Source organism: Mustela lutreola, chromosome 3, assembly GCF_030435805.1.
Source record: "Mustela lutreola isolate mMusLut2 chromosome 3, mMusLut2.pri, whole genome shotgun sequence".
Classification (NCBI taxonomy): Eukaryota; Metazoa; Chordata; class Mammalia; order Carnivora; family Mustelidae; genus Mustela; species Mustela lutreola.
Genome location: NC_081292.1, coordinates 145,401,382 through 145,421,996, shown reverse-complemented (window position 1 = coordinate 145,421,996; position 20,615 = coordinate 145,401,382). Strand labels below are relative to the sequence as shown.

At 37.4% G+C, this 20,615-nt stretch overlaps 1 protein-coding gene across 1 annotated transcript in view; it reads right to left on the bottom strand.

Moving 5' to 3' along the window:
- The window catches only part of CFAP210 (cilia and flagella associated protein 210), a 38,767-nt gene continuing 18,152 nt past the window's right edge, over nt 1-20,615 (bottom strand). The window contains exons 5-9 of the mRNA XM_059167086.1: nt 18,550-18,706; nt 12,746-12,885; nt 8,793-8,985; nt 7,478-7,642; nt 1-975 (exon numbers count right to left, since the gene is read on the bottom strand). Coding sequence (XP_059023069.1) covers nt 631-975; nt 7,478-7,642; nt 8,793-8,985; nt 12,746-12,885; nt 18,550-18,706 — 1,000 coding nt within the window. The 3' untranslated portion in view covers nt 1-630. The remainder of the gene's footprint in view (nt 976-7,477; nt 7,643-8,792; nt 8,986-12,745; nt 12,886-18,549; nt 18,707-20,615) is intronic.

Here is a 20,615-nt window from a genome sequence, read left to right as displayed (position 1 = left end):
CAAGCCACAAGTCATAAACTCTGTAATCCTATTGTTAGTAATAATATTGGTAGTGTTTGAAACTAAAGTACTGAAGGATAAATAAATTTCGGCTGAAGAGAATAATGCCTCCAATGGAATATTATTTAGCTATGAAAAGGACCAAAGTATTGATAATGGTAAAACTTGGATGAAACCTGAAAAAAATGCCAGACACTAAAGGCCACAGTATGATTCCATATAATTACATGAAATATCCAAAATAGGCAAATCCATAGAGACAAAGTGGTTGCCAGAGACTGGAGAGAAGGGAAGTGGGAGGTGACTGCTTAGGTACAGGGTTTCCCTTTGGAGGAATAAAACGTTCTGGAACTAGGTATGGTAATGGTTGTACAATATTATAGTTCTACTTAGTGCTACTGAATACATATTTTTAAAGGCTAAAATTACACTTGCATATGCATTATCAAAGGGATCTGTTAAACTTTGGTAGTGAAGGATATTAAACAGACAATTGCACTTTGATGAAGAGCAGCTTTATTAATAAATTACAAGCATAAAATTCACTTATTTGTAGCTCATAATAAATATTATGAGCTACAACTTAGTCTTCTCAATCAAAATAAAAGTTTATCAAAAATAAACTTTTTTCTACCATGTAAAACCTAGCCTTCCCTTAGACTTTTCAAAATTACTATATTTTGATCCCTGAGAGTTATAAAAAGGGAGCTGGACTCCAGTGACATCATTTGCCTGATAACTGGGTCTTAATCCACCTCTGTCCACAAACACTGGTCCACGGCCACCTCCATGTCCTTCCCGTACAGCTTTTACAATAGGATAGATATACTTATTTGTTGATTCAGACTCCAGTTCAATTACTTCTCTGGCATAATCCTGAAATTCCTTCTCCTTTTCAGCCACAAGAGCTTCAGTAAGTCTGTAATACTCTAATTCTGCTTGTTTTTCTTGCTTTGCATTAAATTTATTTTGTGCCTATATGGGAAAGAAAAAAAAGCAATTTAATATTGGTAGAGATCAATTTTCTAAGTATCCATAGCATTTGAAGTTGTAGATAGAATTTTCTAAACTCACTGATGGGTAGCAATTTCTGACTTAAAAACTACATGTGACCCTTAAACAACATGGGGGTTAGGGACACCAACTCCTGGTACAGTAAAGAATTCATGTATAACTTTTGACTCCAAAAGACTTCTAAAAGTTTATGATTGACAAGAAGCCTTACTGATAACATAAAGTTGACACATTTTGTATGCACATACGTATTATATGCTGCGTTCTCAAAATAATACCTTTTTCTTTATTTGGGGAGTTCATATTTCTAGGCTATGTGATTCATCTCCGAGTTTTTTCAAATGGTAACAAATCAATCTCAATGAAATAACCTTATGCAGTAACATATCTTCAAACAATATAACAAAGTAGTTAAAAGCATGAATTTTAGGTAAAAAATAACTGAGTTTAGAATCCTGTTTCTAAAATGAAAGAAGATGGGATCAGGAGGGAGACAAACTGTAAGAGACCCTTAATCTCACAAAACAAACTGAGGGTTGCTGGGAGGAGGGGAAAGGGAGAGGGTGGTTGGGTTATGGACATTGGGGAGGGTATGTGCTATGGTGAGTGCTGTGAAGTGTGTAAACCTGATGATTCACAGACCTGTACCCCTGGGGTAAATAATACATTATATGTTTAAAAAAGAATCCTGTTTCTACCATTTATAAAAATGTGTACTTTGGCAGGTATAGAAGACCTACCAATCACTGCCTCCAACCTATCCACTATCCTTTTTTTTCTTAATCTCTACACAATGTGGGGCTCAAACACCTGATCCTGAGATGAAGAGTTGCATGTTCTTCCAACTGAGCCAGATAGGTGCCCTTCCCGCCAACTGCTATTCTGGAGGAACTCACTGAAGTCCACCATTCTGAGTCAGTCCAATATACCATGTATATTGGTTAAATCAGCCAAATAAGGTTAGTGTGTGTGTGTGTGTGTGTGTGTGCACGTGTGTGTGCGTGTGTGTGTGTGTATATATATGTATGTATGTCTGTATATACATATATACACATATACATATATATGTATATTGGTTAAACCAGCCAAATAAGGTTAAATGTTAAATCAGGAGTGAATATCTGAACCAAATTAAACCTATATATACATATACACATATATATGTGTATATATATATATATATATATATATATATATACCAATATATATGTATCACATACAAGTGTTATATATGATACATATATATACTATATATATTTATATATATATACATATATTGTATATGTATATTGGTTAAACCAGTCAAATAAGGTTAAATCATGAGTGAATATCTAAACCAAATTAAACCAATTACATTTTATTTTCCCAGGAACTTGCAGTTGTAACAAGTGACATTTACCAATGTACATTGGTTGATCTGGAACTGAGTGGAGTAAGTACTCTAAACGATATACCAAAAGCCAATTTATATCTAAAAAACTCTTTATGTTTGCAAAAATATTGTTCTTTTAACTGATTATATGAGGTGATTTTAATGAAGTTTGATTGACAACTTTTTGTCTTAGCAGGATTTTAAGAAATGCTGAATTTGAGTTTGTCAAAAATTGAGTGATTTTATCTACATATGAATATCTTTAATATTTATGAAAATATTTTCCTAAATCAGTAACTAACACTTTAGTATAAAAGAGCCCAAACCTGATAACTACTGTACACTGAAATATATAAGTAAATAGAGCAATAATAATGTATTAAACACCAATTTTTTGGAATTTAACTCAAATTCAAATTAATTCAAATACAATTTGAAATTAAGGTTTATGTGCTGGAAAAAAAAAATGCTTATGTGCTATTTGTTGAATTGGTGATAAAATACCAGGAGTTTGAAAAAGTAAGAAAATGACCTTCAAAAAGACTGAGAAATCAGAAAAAGCTAAAACCACTCATAAAAAGTAAAATACTATAATTTAGTAACTTACAGAGCAACTAGGATATGTTTGATAGCAATTTGTGGAAAGATATTAAGGAAGCAAGGAGAAACATCTGAAGTACAGAAACGAAGTGACAAGGGAAGGGAAGGATTATCATAATGGATCATATTATTGATGCCTCGATTTTTATTGCATTAAGCATAAATCAGTTTTTAAAAAGCTTTTAAAACATCGTTTTAAATTCCTAAAAATTACAACAGCTGGGGGTAAAGTAACAAGCATCTTAGAAGATGCTAGAGGGCTAATTATTTTGAATACTGGAAAATAAAGGGAAGGGATCAAGTATTCTGTCTTTCTTTAAAAACTCTACCTTAGGGAAACCAACTTGTTGATCATGAAAAGTTCTTTGAAGACTTGAGCAAGTGAGTAAGAAAAAATGAGAGAATAATAGTATCTTGCCACCTCATGAACTAAGAGATCAAGGCAATAATCATCAAAGGCTGTTCCATGTGCCTTCTGATGGAAGTATACAACACCACATAAGAGGAGTTTTCACCAAAAGATTTGAACCTGAATCTGACCTCAACTAGATTTTACCTGAAATGCAGGAAACATAATAAACTACACAACAGGGGTTCATCCATAAAAATGCAGGCTGTAGTAATTCAAAAATACAATCCCTGTAAACCAGTAAAAACCCTCAACAAGTAAGTTGTAAAAGAAACAATAAAGACAAAAAAAGAGAACTTAAGAACTTAAAAGAGGATAGGGGTGGATAAGGAACGTTTGATAAGAGACTTGAAAGACATATCAACCAAATAGAATATATGAACCGTATTTCATCCTGATTAAAAACAACTAAGGGGGGGACGCCTGGGCGGCTCAGTTAGTTAAGCAGCTGCCTTCGGCTCAGGTCATGATCCCTGCATCCTAGGATCGAGTCCCACATCGGGCTCCTTGCTCCGCAGGGAGCCTGCTTCTCCCTCTCCCTCTGACTCTGCCTTCCACTCTGTCTGCCTATGCTCGCTCTCGCTCTCTCTCTGACAAATAAATAAATAAAATCTTTAAAAAAAAAAAAAAAAAACAACTAAGGGGTGCCTGGCTGGGTTAGTCTGTAAAGCATGTGACTCAATCTCAGGGTCTTGAGTTCAAACCCCACACTGCACATAGAGTCTACTTAAAAAAAAAAAAAAAAAAAAATTAAAAACCAACAAGCTAAAAAAAATACAAGGCAATTTAAAGGAAATTTAAACACTGAATATTAATTGGTTTAGATGTAATAATGGAATTGTGATTATGTAAATTTGTAAAGAGTCCCTGAGTTTGAGAGATATATACTTAAATATACATTGATAAAATGATATCTGGGATTTGCTTAAAAATAATATGGCAGATCCTACTTCTGTCAATTGCTACATGAAGAGGTTGGCCATTTCCCCTCTCTAAAAAACAAGCTGATTATTTAATTATTGAAATTCCCATTTCAAAGCACTGTTAAATGACCATGTATAAGCAACTACTTGAGAAATGTTTTTTCATGAAAAACTGCTACTAAGTCAGGTAAGAAATGCAAGATTGGGGACACCTGGGTGTTCAGTTGGTTAAGCGGCTGCCCTCAGCTCAGGTCATGATCCCAGAGTGATTGAGTCCCACATCTGTCTCCTTGCTCGGCGGGGAGCCTGCTTCTCCCTCTGCCTCCTCCTGCCACTCTGTCTGTCTGTGCTCTCTCTCTCTCTCTAATAAATAAATAAAATCTTTAAAAAATCCTTCTTAAAAAAAAAAAAAAAAAGAAATGCAAGATTGCCTGGGGGATATTGCTATCCCTCCAGCTCAGGTGGTGAAAATTTGCAGATTTCCTGGACAATGATGGCAGATTCCATTTGGATTGAGTAGAAAAGCAGCTAGAAATTGAAGGGAAAGATTCTGGAAGTGAGATGAGCATAGAAGGGCTGAAGACATCCTTGTCTCATTGATAAACTACACATTCACATAAGGGACCCCAAAGAGTTTAGTAAAACTTAGAAGCCTGGGGGAAATTGTGAATTTGCTGTTCTTAGGAATAACATCCTCAACCCACACATCGCTTGTGCGCCAGGGTTAAAATCATTTCATTAATGAACTGAACATAAGCTCCACCCACATATTGGTTGACTGTCAAGCAAACTGTCAATTTACTAAAAGCCAAAAATATAAAGAGGAATTTTTTAAACCAGCAAGAGATAAATGATGCATCACATTTAGGGGACCAACAATATGATTAACAGCAGATTGCTAATGATAAACAATGAAGGCCAGAAGATGATGGGACAATATACTCAAAGGGCTGGGAAAGAATGATACCCAGTAATTTCATACCCAATGAAATGAAGACAAAGGCATTTCCACAAACACATAAACTGAAATGATTGATTGCTAACCCACCTGGCTAAAGGAAGTATTCAGGCTGAACCAAAATGGCTAATAAACAGAAGATGCTCAATACCACTCCACTCATCATTAGGGAAATGCACATGAAAACCACAAGTGAAATCCACTTCAAACCTATTATGATAGCTATCATAAACAACAAAACCATCAACAACAAACCCAGACCACAACAAATGTTGAATATTCAGAGAAATTAAAGCCCTTGAATATTGCTGGTGGGAATGTTAAGTGGTATAGCTTTATAGAAAACAATATAGTCATTCAAGAGGCACCTGGGTGGCTCAGTCAGCACCTGTCTGACTCTTGATTTCAGCCCAGGTCATGATCTCAGGGCTGTGAGACTGAGCCCTGGGTAGGGCTCCAAATCCAGCATGGAGTCTGGGATTCACTCTCTCCCTCTGCCTCTCCCCCTGCTTGCACACTCTCGTTCTTTCTCTCAAAATAAATAAAATCTTAAAAAAAAAAAAAAAAGGAAATAGAACAGTGGTTCTTAAAAAAGTTACACCTAGGATTACCATATGATCTGGCAATTCTATTTCTGTATATATAGACAAAAGAATTGAAAACAGGACTCAGACACCTGCATGGCTCAGTTGGTTAAGCAGCTGCCTTTGGCTCAGGTCATGATCCCAGGGCCCTGGGATTGAGTCCCGCATCGGACTCCCTGCTCCACAGAGAGCCTGCTTCTCCTCCTCCCTCTGCCTGCCACTCCGCCTACTTGTGCTCTCTCTCTGTCAAATAAATAAATCTTTAAAAAAAAAAAAAAAAAAGAATTGAAAGCAGGACTCAACAGATAGGTGAATACCCTATCCACAGAAGGATTATTCACAATAGCCAAAAGACGGAAACAACCCAAATGTCTACTGATGGATGGATGTATAAATAAAATAAGGTCTATATGTACAATAGGATATTATTCAACCTTAATAAAAAAAGGAAATTCTGACACATGCTAAAACATGGATGGGTCTTGAAGATATTATGCTAAGTAAAATAATACAGATACAAAAGGACAGATATGATCCCACTAATATGAGGTACCTGGAATAATCAAATTTACCAGGACAGAAAGTAGAATAGTGGTCACCAGGGACTGGTGGAAAGGGGGAATGAAAAGGTACAGAATTTCAGTGTAGGATGATGAAAAAGTTATGGAGATGGACAGTGGTGACAGTAAATGCACTAAATGGCCTTGAACACTGAAAAATGGTTAAAATGGCAAATTTTATGTTATATATATTCTACCACATTTAAAAAAAACATTAAAACAATAATAAGGAAACATCCCAGGGGTGCTTGGGGTTCAGTTGCCTTTGGCTCAGGTCATGATCCGAGGGTTCTGGGATGGAGTCTGCTGTTGCCCCATGCTTGTGCATTCTCTCTCAAATAAATAATTTATTTTGAAAACTCCACAAACAACCCAATTGAATAATTGGCAAAAGATTTGAATACACACTTCATAAAAGAAGGCACACAAATGTCTATAAAGGACATGAACATATGTTTAAAATCTTTATTCTTTAGGGAAATGCAAAACAACACCAAGACATATCACTGCACTAGAAATCATTTAGGATAACAAAAACAAGTGTTGATGAGGGTGTGGAACAATTGGTCCAGGCATATGTTGCTGGTAGGAATGGAAAATGGTATAGCCATCTTGGAAAACAGTTTTAAGTCATAAATGATGAAATGCCACGTCCTCCTTGTGTTATCTAAAATTTCTGGTACCCCCTAGCACCACAACTCTGAAACCTATGAGCTCGCAAACAGCATAATCTCTGAGCTATCGTTATAAAGAGGGAAGAAAAAGTAAAACAGAAGATAAACATCATGGTCTGCCATATGAATTTGCATTTTCTTTAGTATGTACAGTGATAGAAGGAAAAATATCTGTGCAAAGGATATATACCTACTATGGGAACTTCAATACAGATAAAAAGAGAAATTAACTCCACATTTTTTATATATTTTATTGTGTCATAACCATAATGGTCATTTGATCTGATTTGACAGATGAAACCACCTGGGAAACAGAAAACTAGCATGAATTCTACATTATATATTTATTGTTAAAATAAGTATAAACATTTAAGAATAATTACCATTTGCTGAATATGGGCATCTCGAAGTTCTTGACGTTCTTTATCAGCTTTGCGTTTTTTCTCCTTTTCATGCTCTTGGAAAATCTGATCTGCTTTCATGATAGCCAGCAATTGTTCTTTAGCATCTAGTTTCCTCTGTTTTTCTTCTTCCTCTTTATTTTTCATCTAGATGTTAAAAGGCAAAGAGAAAAAAACATTTTTTAAAAAATCAACCAGTGGGAAGCTCCAAGCAGAAAGCCAGGAGCAATGAAAGGGCAAAAGTTATATGAATCTGGGCTGATTCCTACATGGTTGGTTTACTTTGGTTTTGTTCTGTTTCTCAAATAACAGTAAAACACACAATGAAAACTTGAATGATACTGGTTTAAAAAATAAAATACAGGAACAGAATAGCAAGATCTTCCCAAGGTAGAGGAATATTTGTAGGTAAAAAATTAATTGCTATAATGTTTATAAACTAAATTAAATATTACAACAGTCAATTATGTAGGACATAAGGATTATCTGAAGGATTAAAAAATACAGAAATGCAATAGGGTAATTTGTATTTCATTAGTCTGAAAAACACTCAAATGTATATTAAGTGAATAACAATGTTTGCATTTCAGATGGTTCTGAAAAAAAAGAGATTATTATTTTGTGTCTATGAATATCTTATTTATAATTGATTATCATGTGAGCTTCCATTAAAAATTAAACATGGCCTGACTTCAAGAATATAGGAAGATTGGGGTGCCTGAGTGGCTCAGTGGGTTAAGCCGCTGCCTTCGGCTCAGGTCATGATCTCAGGGTCCTGGGATCGAGTCCCGTGTCGGGCTCTCTGCTCAGCAGGGAGCCTGCATCCCTTCCTCTCTCTCTGCCTGCCTCTCTGCCTACTTGTAATCTCTGTCTGTCAAATAAAATAAATAAAATCTTTAAAAAAAAAAAGAATATAGGAAGATAACTCATACATTATTTTTCAAATCTTTGCCAGTTTTTTGTCAGAGAGGCTGAAGGAGTGGCAACTACAGTGGAAAGGACTTAATTTTTTAGTATAAGTGCTGCCAAAGCAAGGACAGGACTTAATTTTTTTTTAATTTTATTTATCAGAGAGAGAGAGAGGGGGAGAGAGCGAGCACAGGCAGACAGAATGGCAGGCAGAGGCAGAGGGAGAAGCAGGCTCCCTGCTGAGCAAGGAGCCCGATGTGGGACTCGATCCCAGGACGCTGGGATCATGACCTGAGCCGAAGGCAGCTGCTTAACCCACTGAGCCACCCAGGCGTCCCAGGACTTAATTTTTTAAAAAAGTTTTATTTGTCATAATTGAATTGCTTACCACAACAGCTCTATATTCTGCAATTGCTTTTAATTCTGCTTTGTTTTTTTCATATTTTTCTTTTTCTCTTTTTTCCCATTCAGCCTCAGCTTCTGCAGTATCTCTAGCAATAATCAAATCTTCATTGTCAAGTTTCTCTTTCATTAGTTCACTCAGAAAATTATTTATTCTTTCTCTCCTTTCTTCCATTAGCCTGTAACAAAATAACCATTATTTGTTAAATCTTCATGAATAGATTTGTTATGAGCCAAAATAATTTCATTAGAAATCAGATATTTTATAGTTTTTTACAAAACTGAAAGGAGCCTCATTGTTCCTTATATATGTACTGATTATTTTAAGTGAAGACTATTTTTAATACTTTATTTTTAGAATGAAGTATATTTTAAAAATCTAAAGGGACTAATACATATATCTTTTGTAAGTACATGTTGTGTGCATGTATGTGTGTGTGTGTGTGTGTGTGTGTGTGTGTGTGTGTGTAGGAAATAAAGTATTAAAAGTCTCACAATGAAAAATTCTCAAAATACTTAAGCAGACACCCTGTTCCCTCTAACGTTGGAGGCTTAGGTTATAAAATAAAGGCCTTTCTTAAAATGAAACCTCAAAAATATCTAGTAAAAGTTGTCAAAACCTTAATAAATCCATATAATAATATAATAAATCTATATAGTCTGTTTATAATTTATTCATAGCACTTTACTGACTTCATCTAGTATGTATGTATGTATTTATTTATTTATTTATTTATTTGACAGAGAGAGAGACACACACACACAGCAAGAGAGGGAACACAAGCAGAGTGAGTGGGAGAGGGAGAAGCAGGCTTCCTTCCACAGGGGAGCCTGATGTGGGGCTTGATCCTAGGACCCTGGGATCACGACCCGAGCCAAAGGCAGCCGCTTAATAACTGAGCCACCTGATGCCCCCTGACTTCATCTATTTTTTTTTAAGATTTCATTTATTTATTTGACAGTGATCACAAGTAGGCAGAGAGGCAGGCAGAGAGAGAGAGAGAAGGAAGCAGGCTCCCTGCTGAGCAGAGAGCCTGACATGGGGCTGAATCCCAGGACCCTGAGATCATGACCCGAGCCGAAGGCAGAGGCTTGAACCCATTGAGCCACCCAGGTGCCCCGACTTCATCTATTTATATGAAGATAGATAACTGTCCTTTTACATTATGCGATTCCTGAGGTCAGAGAATGGGTAAGTCCTCTCTCCAGTTCAGAGCTGAGAATGGTGACAGGCATGTCATTAACAATAACTAGGTATTTGCTAAAGGAATAGGGGCGTTTTCATATGGGATTGGGTGAGAAATACTTTTTAATTTAGATGTGACAGAATCACTAATGCATTGAGTGAATTTGCAAAGCTATGAAGGAGAAGTGAGAAGAAAGGACACAGTGCATATCCCAAGGAAATTATAGTCTAAAATGGAGAAAAGACATTTATGCAAATAACAATACATAGCAAAGGGTGATTCACACCATGAGAAAGCTAGAAAGTGACATAGGCAGATGAGAAAAAAGGAAGGCTTCATGAGAAAAGTGATACTGCATCTAGACTTTCAACAACAATATTCTAAACACTTTTATTTATTTTTTTTAAAGATTTCATTTATTTATTTGACAGAGAGAGAGAGATCACAAGTAGGCAGAGAGGCAGGCAGGGTTGGGGGTGGGGGGGGACAGGCTCCCTGCTGAGCAGAGAGCCTCATGCGAAGCTCGATTCCAGGACCCCAGGATCATGACCTGAGCCGAAGGCAGAGGCTTTAACCCACTGAGCCACCCAGGTGCCCTCTAAACACTTTTAGTGATTGCCTGCCATGTTCCAGAAACTATTCCAGGTGTTGGGAACACAACAGTAAACAAAAGCATTAAATCTCTGCTCTAGAATTTTCATTACAGCTGGGGTAGAGGGATAGTTAACAAAGTAAATAATTGGAATGAGGAAAAAGTAAACAAACAGATGAACAATGTGGGGTAAGACTGAATCTTCTGCTGTCCACGAGCCATATCAGGGCCGGGACAGTCTTGCGTAGGAGAGACAGCGCAGCACAAGAGGGCCAGGGGAGGTGGCCGCAGGGAGAGGAAGGGGGAGAGCGCCCAGCACCAGATAAACAATGTGGGGTAATTTTAATTAAGGTGGTCAGGGAAGGCCTCATTGAGAAGGTGACATCTGAATAATGATTCTTTTGAAAGAGTTTAGGGAGGTCAGAATTCCCCAGAGAAGATATCGGAGAAGTCCAGTGTGAGTGATGAGGAGGCAAAGAAGGAGAGCATAGTAGTACACGATAAAGTCCAAGAGATGAGGCTGGGTTCACCTGGGAATTAAGATGGTGGAGAGCCTTATGGGCCTTAGTAAATACTCCACATGAGATATAAAGCATTGCAACATTTTGCACAAGGCAAAAGTGGGATGTAGACAGAAACACAAGGTACTGCAACCAGCCTCCTCTCTCTTACTTCATCCTAAACTTCTCACTAAAGTAAGCAATGGCCTCCATATCTGAAGAACATTTCCTTTTTAAAATCTCATTTAGGGGGGCGCCTGGGTGGCTCAGTGGGTTAAAGCCTCTGCCTTCGGCTCGGGTCATGATCCCAGCGTCCTGGGATTGAGCCCCGCATCGGGCTCTCTGCTCAGCAGGGAGCCTGCTTCCCTTCCTCTCTCTCTGCCTGCCTCTCTGCCTACTTGTGATCTGTCAAATAAATAAATTTAAAAAAAAAATCTCATTTAGGGGCATCTGGGCAGCACAATCAGTTAAGTGTCCACCTCTTGGTTTCCGCTCTAGTTGTGATCTCAGGGTTGTGAGATCAAGCTCCCTGTTGGGCTCCACACTCAGTGCACAGTCTGCTTAAGACTCTCCCTCCCTGTGCCCACTCCCTCTCTCTCTCTCTAAAATAAATACATAAATCTTTTTTTAAATCTCATTTAATACCTCTATTGACCTAACACCAAAGACTGCTCTCTTCTTTTTTTTCTTAAGATTTATTTATTTGACAGACAGAGATCACAAGTAGGCAGAAAGGCAGACGGGGCGGTGAGAGGGAAGCAGGCTCCCCAACAAACAGAGAGCCCGAGGCAGGGCTCAATCCGAGGACCCTGGGATCATGACCTGAGTCAAAGGCGGAGGCTTAACCAACTGAGCCACCCAGGCGCCCTGAGACTGCTCTCTTCTTATGGAAACTCTCTTGGTTGTTTCTCTGATTTTCTTCCAATTTCTGGAAACTATTCTTTGGTCTTTACATGATCTTCTTTGTCCATTTGACCCTTCAATATGGACTTCCCAAGGGACTATGCCACCTTCATTTCTTACCTACTTACCATAGGTGAACTCACCTGTATCCCCAGTTCCAGTGGCTCACAAAGCCATCTCTAGCTCATATCCCTCCCCTACTGCAGAGATTTCACTATTTCCAACCATCTACCAGAGAAATGTCCTTAATAGTCCATGGGAACCCTAACTCTGAGACCATCATGTCACTAAATGCCCTAGTTATATATAATGACTTACTCTTTAAAAAATTTTATTTAATGACTTTATTTATTTGTCAGAAAGAGAGAGAGCACACAAGCAGGGGGAGCGGCAGGCAGAGGGAGAAGCAGGCTCCCCACTGAACAAGAAGCCCAGTGTGGGGCTCAATCCTCTGACCCTGGGATCATGACCTGAGCCAAAGGCAGACGCTTAACAGACCAAGCCACCCAGCATCCCAAAAGATTTTATTTATTTATTTATGAATGGCAGAGACAGAGAGAGGGAGAGGCAGAGGGAGAAGCAGTCTTCCCAGTCCCCTGGGATCACCTGAGCTGAAGGCAGACGCTTAATCGACTGAGCCACCCAGGACCCTCCAATGACTTATTCTTAAAAATTACTCTCATATATCACAACTTCTGATTTATAATAATTTCAGATAGTACTTAATTAATTACATGAATTACTTTTAAAACCTTACCTGTGTGTTTCAGCTTCTTTTTCTTTCCCTATTTGCATAAGACGCTTTTTAGCTTTGATAAATTTTCTAATCTTTTCATCTTCCTCCTCTTGCTGCTGCCGTTCTACAGCTTTGATGATATTTTTGTCATTCATATTTTCCTTGGGGGAAAAATTATGTATTATCCTATTGCAAAGAAAAATATCTTTCAACATATGAATATCTAACAAGAACCTATTAAATGGTCAGAGCTTCTGACTCAACTTCTCTCTTGGAAATTTATCCTAAAGAAAGAATCAGAGATATGCATTAAGCTTTATGTACCATATACTTTATCCCAAAGTCATTTATAAGAGTGAAAAACTGGAAACAATCTCTAAATCTTTAATAATTAAAAAACAGTTAAATAAATTATATTCTCAATGATATGGGAAGATACAAATAATGAGTAAGTGGGGTAAAAGGAGACTATAAAATACTACATAGCATATTTCAGTTTTGTAAACATAAAGGTACAAGTTTATAATGATATACAACTTTATAATGATATAATGAGAAATGTATCAAATCTTAATAGTTAATCTCTGGGGTATGAGATTATATATGTGACATTTTGTCTTAATGATTTTCTGTATTTCCTTTCAAATATCTCATTTCTTTAAAATATGTAATTAAATAAAAATAAATAAATAAAATTAAAAATAATTCTAGGGGGAGGCTCGGTGGCTCAGTCGGTTAGGTAGCCAACTCTTGGTTTCGTCGGCTGGTGTCAGGATCTCAGGCTTGTGAGATCAAGCCTCACATTGGGCTCTATACTCAGAGAGGAGTCTGCCTGAAATTCTCTTCCTCTCCCTTTGCCTCCCCCAACCCGTGTTTTCACTCTCTCTATCAAATAATTGAATAACAGGTGAATGGATGGCTCAGTCAGTTAACCATCTGCCTTTGGCTCAGCTCAGGATCTCAGGGTCCTAGGATCAAGCCCATGTCAGGCTCCCTGCTCAGCAGGGAGTGTGCTTCTCCCTTGGCCCCTCCCCTCACTTGTTCTCTCTCTCTCATAAATAAATAAAATCTTAAAAAATATAAATCTTTAAAAAACTTTATAATCAGAAAATATACATTAGGGACGCCTGGGTGGCTCAGTTGGTTAAGCAGCTGCCTTGGGCTCGGGTCATGATCCCAGCGTCCTGGGATCGAGTCCCACATGGGGCTCCTTGCTCGGCGGGGAGCCTGCTTCTCCCTCTGCCTCTGCCTGCCACTCTGTCTGCCTGTGCTCGCTCTCTCTCCCTCTCTCTCTCTGATAAATAAATAAAATCTTTAAAACAACAAAAAAATATATACATTAAATATTTTCATTTAATGTTTAAATAGTTAATATAGTTATATGGTACACAAATTAAAAATATTTAATAGATACACAGTATAAAGTGTCTTTCTTTCCCCATCTACTATCTCCCTATATTCCTAATTCCCCCACCAGACATGATCACTGTGAAACTAGTTTCTTGTCCAGACCTTCTTTTCCCACATACACAAGATACAGATATATATTCTAACAAAATATTTTAATATAGGTCATTATGTTTCAAAACAAAAAATATAAATCTGTTCATATCAGCATATATTCTACCACTCCAGCCTGAATTAGATATCACAAAAATAGATGACTTTGAACACAATAGCCTGGATATATAGATATGTTAGTGTATTCAGTTACTATAAGTAGAAACCAATTGAAGTAAAAGATGCAACATTTAATCTTCCAATATATTTTTAACCCAGGGTCTATTATGCTTATCATTCTTAAGTACTCTCCTATCTTATGGCTATTACTTTTAAAAGCCCATAATCTAGTTAGGAGAAGCATTAGTCAACATGAGAAACTAATAACAATATCAAACTGTTAAAGGTGGTTGTTCTAAATGATTTCTTAAAAGTTATATTTTGCTCTTTTTTTCTAAGTTTATTATAATATTCATACAGATTTTTTAAAAATAGTAAAGAATAGAGTTAATTAACACAAAGTTAATTCTCATTTTTAAAAGTTGAAAGCTTCAGCTCAAGGTTACATAGTTACTTAGTGGTAGCATTGGCATTTAAAAGTCTGTCCCATTCCAAAGTGTCTATTTCCAAAGAGATAAAAATATTGCACCCATGGAATAAGAATAAGATTTTATGCAAAAGGAACAATAGCATTACAGGTAAAACTCTTTTAGAAATTAAAACTTTAGTAGCTAATTGGTAGCTTAATTTGGTAGCTTATTTTATTTTGTTAAAGATTTATTTATTTGAGAGAGAGCAAGCAAGGAGGAGGAGCAGAGGGAAAGGGAGAGAGAGAATCTCAAACAAACTGAGCTGAGCATGGAGGAATTAGAAAGGCTGTCTGGGAGGGAAAGCACACCTGAACGGTTTTTGGAAACATGGGGCCAAGAGGCATCAACATCTGAAGGCTGCCCAACAAGTCATCCATAGTAGCTCTCGAAGGCAGCTACTTAAGAATCTTGATCTGTTTGACAGAAGACTGCTTTCCTTTTAATCTAGTATCCCAATCTTCACTGTTATACATGGAAATAAATTTGGTTTTGCATTACAATTTTGTGTTAAAGAGGAAAAAAAAAAAAAGTGAGCATTGGCTTAATTCCATGACCCTGAGATCATGACCTGAACTGAAATCCAGAGCTGGGGGGAAAAAAAAAAATCAAGAGCTGGATCCTTACTTAACTGGCTAAGCTACCCAGATGCTCCTTGGTAACTAAATTTAAAATTCAATAGAAAGCTTAAAAGACAAATTTGGGAATAACTCTCAAACGAAAACCAAAAATGGCAGGAATAATTAATTGTCTACCTAAGCTTATTTTTTTTTTTTCTGCATTAGAAGCAGGACCCAGATTTTGTTCAGAGTGGCAACATGCTAGTCTAAAAAGACTGTATTTCCAAGCTTTCTCTTCAGCTAAGTATGACTAATTATGACCAATGAGATTTAGTAGAAATCATTAATGACTTCTTGAAATGTTCCTTAAAAGGAGAATAGATGGTTGGGCATTCTTTTTTGTCCCATCTTCTCTTCCTTCTTGCTGCCTGGAATGTGGATATGAGAGCAAGAGCTCCTGCAGCCATTCAGGGCCATGGGGCAACTGTGATGACAGAAGCCATCTAGGTTTCAAGAATAGCAAAGCAAAAGAGAGAGAGAGAGAGAGAGAGAGAGAGAAGTTGTTTCAGTCCCTGTTGATTCTGGAGTTGCCATTTCAGCCTTGGAATGACTACCTCTGCACTTTAAAATTTAAGGGACTATTACTTTTGAGACTTCCCCTGACTAAAAAAGTTAGAAAACTGTTTGTTTTGTTTTGTTTTTTAATTACAACATCAATTGAGAAAGTCCAGTGTATATCAGAAGGGCTCTAGAACAGAAGAGACAAAATGGAAGATTATACAAGAAATAAAATATGAAGAGTTTCCAGGATGAAGAGGATGTGGAGGAAGGGGAACCCTCTTACACTGTTGGTGGGAATGCCAGTTGGTGCAGCCACTTTGGAGAACAGTGTGGAGATTCCTCAAGAAATTAAAAATAGAACTTCCCTATGACCCTGCCATTGCACTCCTGGGTATTTACCCCAAAGATACAGATGTCGTGAAAAGAAGGGCCATCTGTACCCCAATGTTTATAGCAGCAAAGGCCACGGTCGTCAAACTATGGAAAGAACCAAGATGCCCTTCAACGGATGAATGGATAAGGAAGATGTGGTCCATATACACTATGGAGTATTATGCCTCCATCAGAAAGGATGAATACCCAACTTTTGTTACAACATGGACGGGACTGGAAGAGATTATGCTGAGTGAAATAAGTCAAGCAGAGAGAGTCAATTATCATATGGTTTCACTTATTTGTGGAGCATAACAAAAAGCATGGAGGACATGGGGAGTTAGAGAGAAGGGGGTTGGGGTAAATTGGAAGGGGAGGTGAATCATGAGAGACTATGGACTCTGAAAAACAATCTGAGGGGTTTGAAGTGGTGGGGGGGGGGTGGGAGGTCGGGGTACCAGGTGGTGGGTATTAGGGCACGGATTGCATGGAGCACTGGGTTTGGTGAAAAAATAATGATACTGTTATGCTGAAAATAATTTTTTTTTTAAAAAGGAAAAAAAATAAAAATAATTTAAAAAAAAAAGAGTTTCCAGGATGAAAGGAATACATGTTTTCAGATTGAAAGCATCAACTGAGAGCTCAGCAAAATAATAAAAAGAACTACACCAAAGTATTTCACTGTGAAGTAAAAATGACCTGGAAATCTTTCAGAAAGAGAGAGAGAAAAATAAAATACAAAATGCCATATAAAATGTCATCATACTTCTAAATAGCAATACTGGAAGTCAGATGATCATGAAACCATGAATACAAAATTCTGAATTCTGAACCAGAATTCTATGTCCAGTCAAACAATAAAGCAAATATGGCTTTAAATGATAACCTTTTCAGATGAGAATTTTAAAAATTGACCTGTATATCCTTTCTTAGGAAGTTACCCAAAGATGTATTTCAGTAAGATAAAAAAGTAAGCTAAGAAAAAGGAGGGCATGGAATTGAGGAAATGGGAACTGAAGCCCAGGAAAGGGACTCAGGGAGGTCAGAATGATCGCTGGGCAGGCGGCCTAGAGAAGGGCAGAGGACTTGCATGAGGGAACTCTAAGAAAATCAAGAACAGAGATAATTTAATATTACTTAGATGAATATTTGAACACTAATATCAACATACATTTGACAGAACTTAAAGAACATATGGAAAAAAACTGAGGTATACAGTCATCAAAGCAAATATACAATTATTTTAATCTTGGAAAAACATTTTTTGCAAACAAGGAAATATAATCATGGTATATTAGTTGGCTCCTCAGAGAACAATATTTTATAATAATAATGATTTAGCTAAAATTGCGACATAATTATTTCAGGGGAAGGGGAGAATGGGAAAGGGACAGCATTAGAAAGAGGTAAATCCTCAACTACAAGGCCAGACAGAAAATGTCTAAAATTGATAAATCAAGATACATATCTTTAGAACTAAATATATATTTTTTAAATATACAGATTATTTAGAATATAATTTCATATCAGAACAAACAACTAAAAAAACCTGGAAGTGGTTGTCTCCATGAAGCAGAAGGGGTAAAGCTAAGAGCTGCTACTCTTATTTTAAGCTTTTTGGTGGTGTTTCATGTTTTAATTCTGTGTATCTATTAGTTAAGAATAAAAACTAATTTTAGAGAAAAGAACGTAAAAAAATCACAAAATAAAGTGAGTCGCAATAGGCACAAAACAACTACTACATTTACTGAGTACTTCTAACAGTGACACAGACACGGGACACATATTACCCCATTCATTCCTCACAACTTTCATTTAAAGGACAAGAAGATATGGGGTGCCTGGGTGGCTCAGGTGGTGAAGCATCTACCTTCAGTTCAAGTCATGATCCTGGAGCCTTGGGATTGAGCTCTGCATGATTTCCCTGCTTAGTGGGGAGGCTGCTTCTCCCTCTGCCCCTCACCCTGCTTGTGATCTCTTTCTCAAATAAGTAAGTAAAATCTCTTTTAAAAAAGACAAGAAAATGTATTCACTTGGAAAAAAGTCTCATTCTTTTCTCTCTTGTTCATGCATGAGAGCACGTCCACATAAATCCATAGCAAATACAGCTACCTCAAAGTATACTTAAAAACCCAACTTAATGACAACTTCTTTTCTACTCCACAATTTTTTATAAAAAAATATATTAAAAGTCATGTGCTGGACTCTATAAATTTTTTGAAGAAATGCTGTATTTTTTACTTACAAAAAACAGTTTTCTGCTTTCATTTCTCTCTTCTTTTTTCTTTTCTAGTTTTTTCCTCATTTCTATTTCATATAATGCATTCTGTCGCTTTATTTCTTTAGCATCCCTTTCTTCATGTTTTCTCCTTCTTTCTTCTTCCTCTTTATGTTCCTTGATTCTAAAGTAAAAACATAACTAAAATTGAGAGCAAGGCAGAAAAATAAGTCATATTTTAAAGAAATGAATTAGATTCTAACCTGGGATGATTTGAAGCTGTGGGGAAACTTATGAATTTCTTTGGGGACAAGAACAGATATATAAAAAGCAGTTATTAAAGCAAATCTAATTTTGGTTAGCCCAGAATTGTCATTATTTTCATTTCTCCAACATTTGTTTCATTCCTGACCAAAATTAAATCCTATGCTAGATTCAAATATTACTTTCCTTTAGAAAGAACTAGCTAACTGAAGGACATTATAGTGTAATGGTGACATTATACAGAAAAGTCCTTAATCCCTAGTGTTTCTCAACTTCAGCACTACAGTTCTAGCCTCTTAGGAAATGGGCTAGCCACTTTGGCTGTCATTCTTTCTCTAGCCAGCATTCACTAGCTATTGCCGCCTTCTGCGTGGTAAGCCACACAGGGCTTATGAGTGAGTGCTTCAGAGATCCCTGAGCACCCTCCTTACTGCAGGGCTGTGTTCTGGGAGATGTAGCTCCAGCTCTACGTCTTCAGCCCACCTTCCCAGCCCCATCACCATAACTACCATGAGCTTCCACCATCTGTACTTTATTGCAAACTCTGAGTGTCTCATCTTGCGATCAATCCTCTGCATACTGGCAAGTCAGCTCAGCCTGAGATGCCTACTGGCCCATGCATCCTTGTCAGCCAATCGAGTGTGCAGGTTGCTCCACTGCCATTCTCTATCTGCTGCTGTCTCTAATTTTTTTTCTTCCTGAACAGATAGACACAGGGTAGCTCAACAACAAACTTAGATGAAAATATTGGGGAATAAACCTTTCTTCCATATGCATCCAATCCAAAAGAATGTTTTCTTGGAGACTCGTCACTCAAGCTTCAGAGGGGAAAATTCCTTTTCCCTGTGCCATGGAGAACTACACAGTAAAGTGAGCCAGTAAGTTCACTTTGGTATTATGAAGCCAACGCAGGACAGGAGATTCCCAGCTGATGCATCTGTACAGAGTAAGCAGCTTTAGAGCCACAGTCACTGTCTGTGGGAGGAGCTAAGATAAAAGTCACTGCAGTTTACACCTAAACCAGGTTTATGATTGCCCTAAAAATACTAGATTTTCAAAAATTTTTTATTGTCTATTTAGTTTGTTAGAATTATTAGATGCAAAGAAGATTCTTTGAGCTGGTGAGACACCCACTGATGAAGAATGGGAGAGCAAAATTCCACACAGAGGGAAAAACCTGTGAGAAAGCCCTGAGGCAAGCAAAGGTTTGACAGGTGCTCAAAGGCTTGGAGATCTGTATGATAGAAGTAGAATAAGTGGGGCACCTGGGTAGCTCAGTGTGTTAAAGCCTCTGCTTTCCACTCAGGTCATGATCCCAGGGTTCTGGGATCGAGCCTCGCATCAGGAGCTCTGCTCAGCAGGGAGCCTGCTTCCACCTTCTCTCTCTCTTTCTCTCTCTCTGCCTACTTGTGATCTCTACCTGTCAAATACATAAATAAAATCTTAAAAAAAAAAAAAGAAGTAGAATAAGTGAAGGGAATGAGTGGTAGGAAAGGAGGTTGAGAAGATGAGGCCAGATCATACAAGGGTTTGCAGGAGATTGTCATTTCCATTTTCTTTTAAATGAACAGAAAACCACCAAAAAGTTTTTTTTTTTTTTTTTTAAGATTTTATTTATTTAGGGCGCCTGGGTGGCTCAGTGGTTAGGCCGCTGCCTTCGGCTCAGGTCATGATCTCAGGGTCCTGGGATCGAGTCCCGCATCGGGCTCTCTGCTCAGCAGGGAGCCTGCTTCCTCCTCTCTCTCTCTCTGCCTGCCTCTCTACCTACTTGTGATTTCTCTCTGTCAAATAAATAAAGTCTTTAAAAAAAAAAAAAAACAACAGTCCAT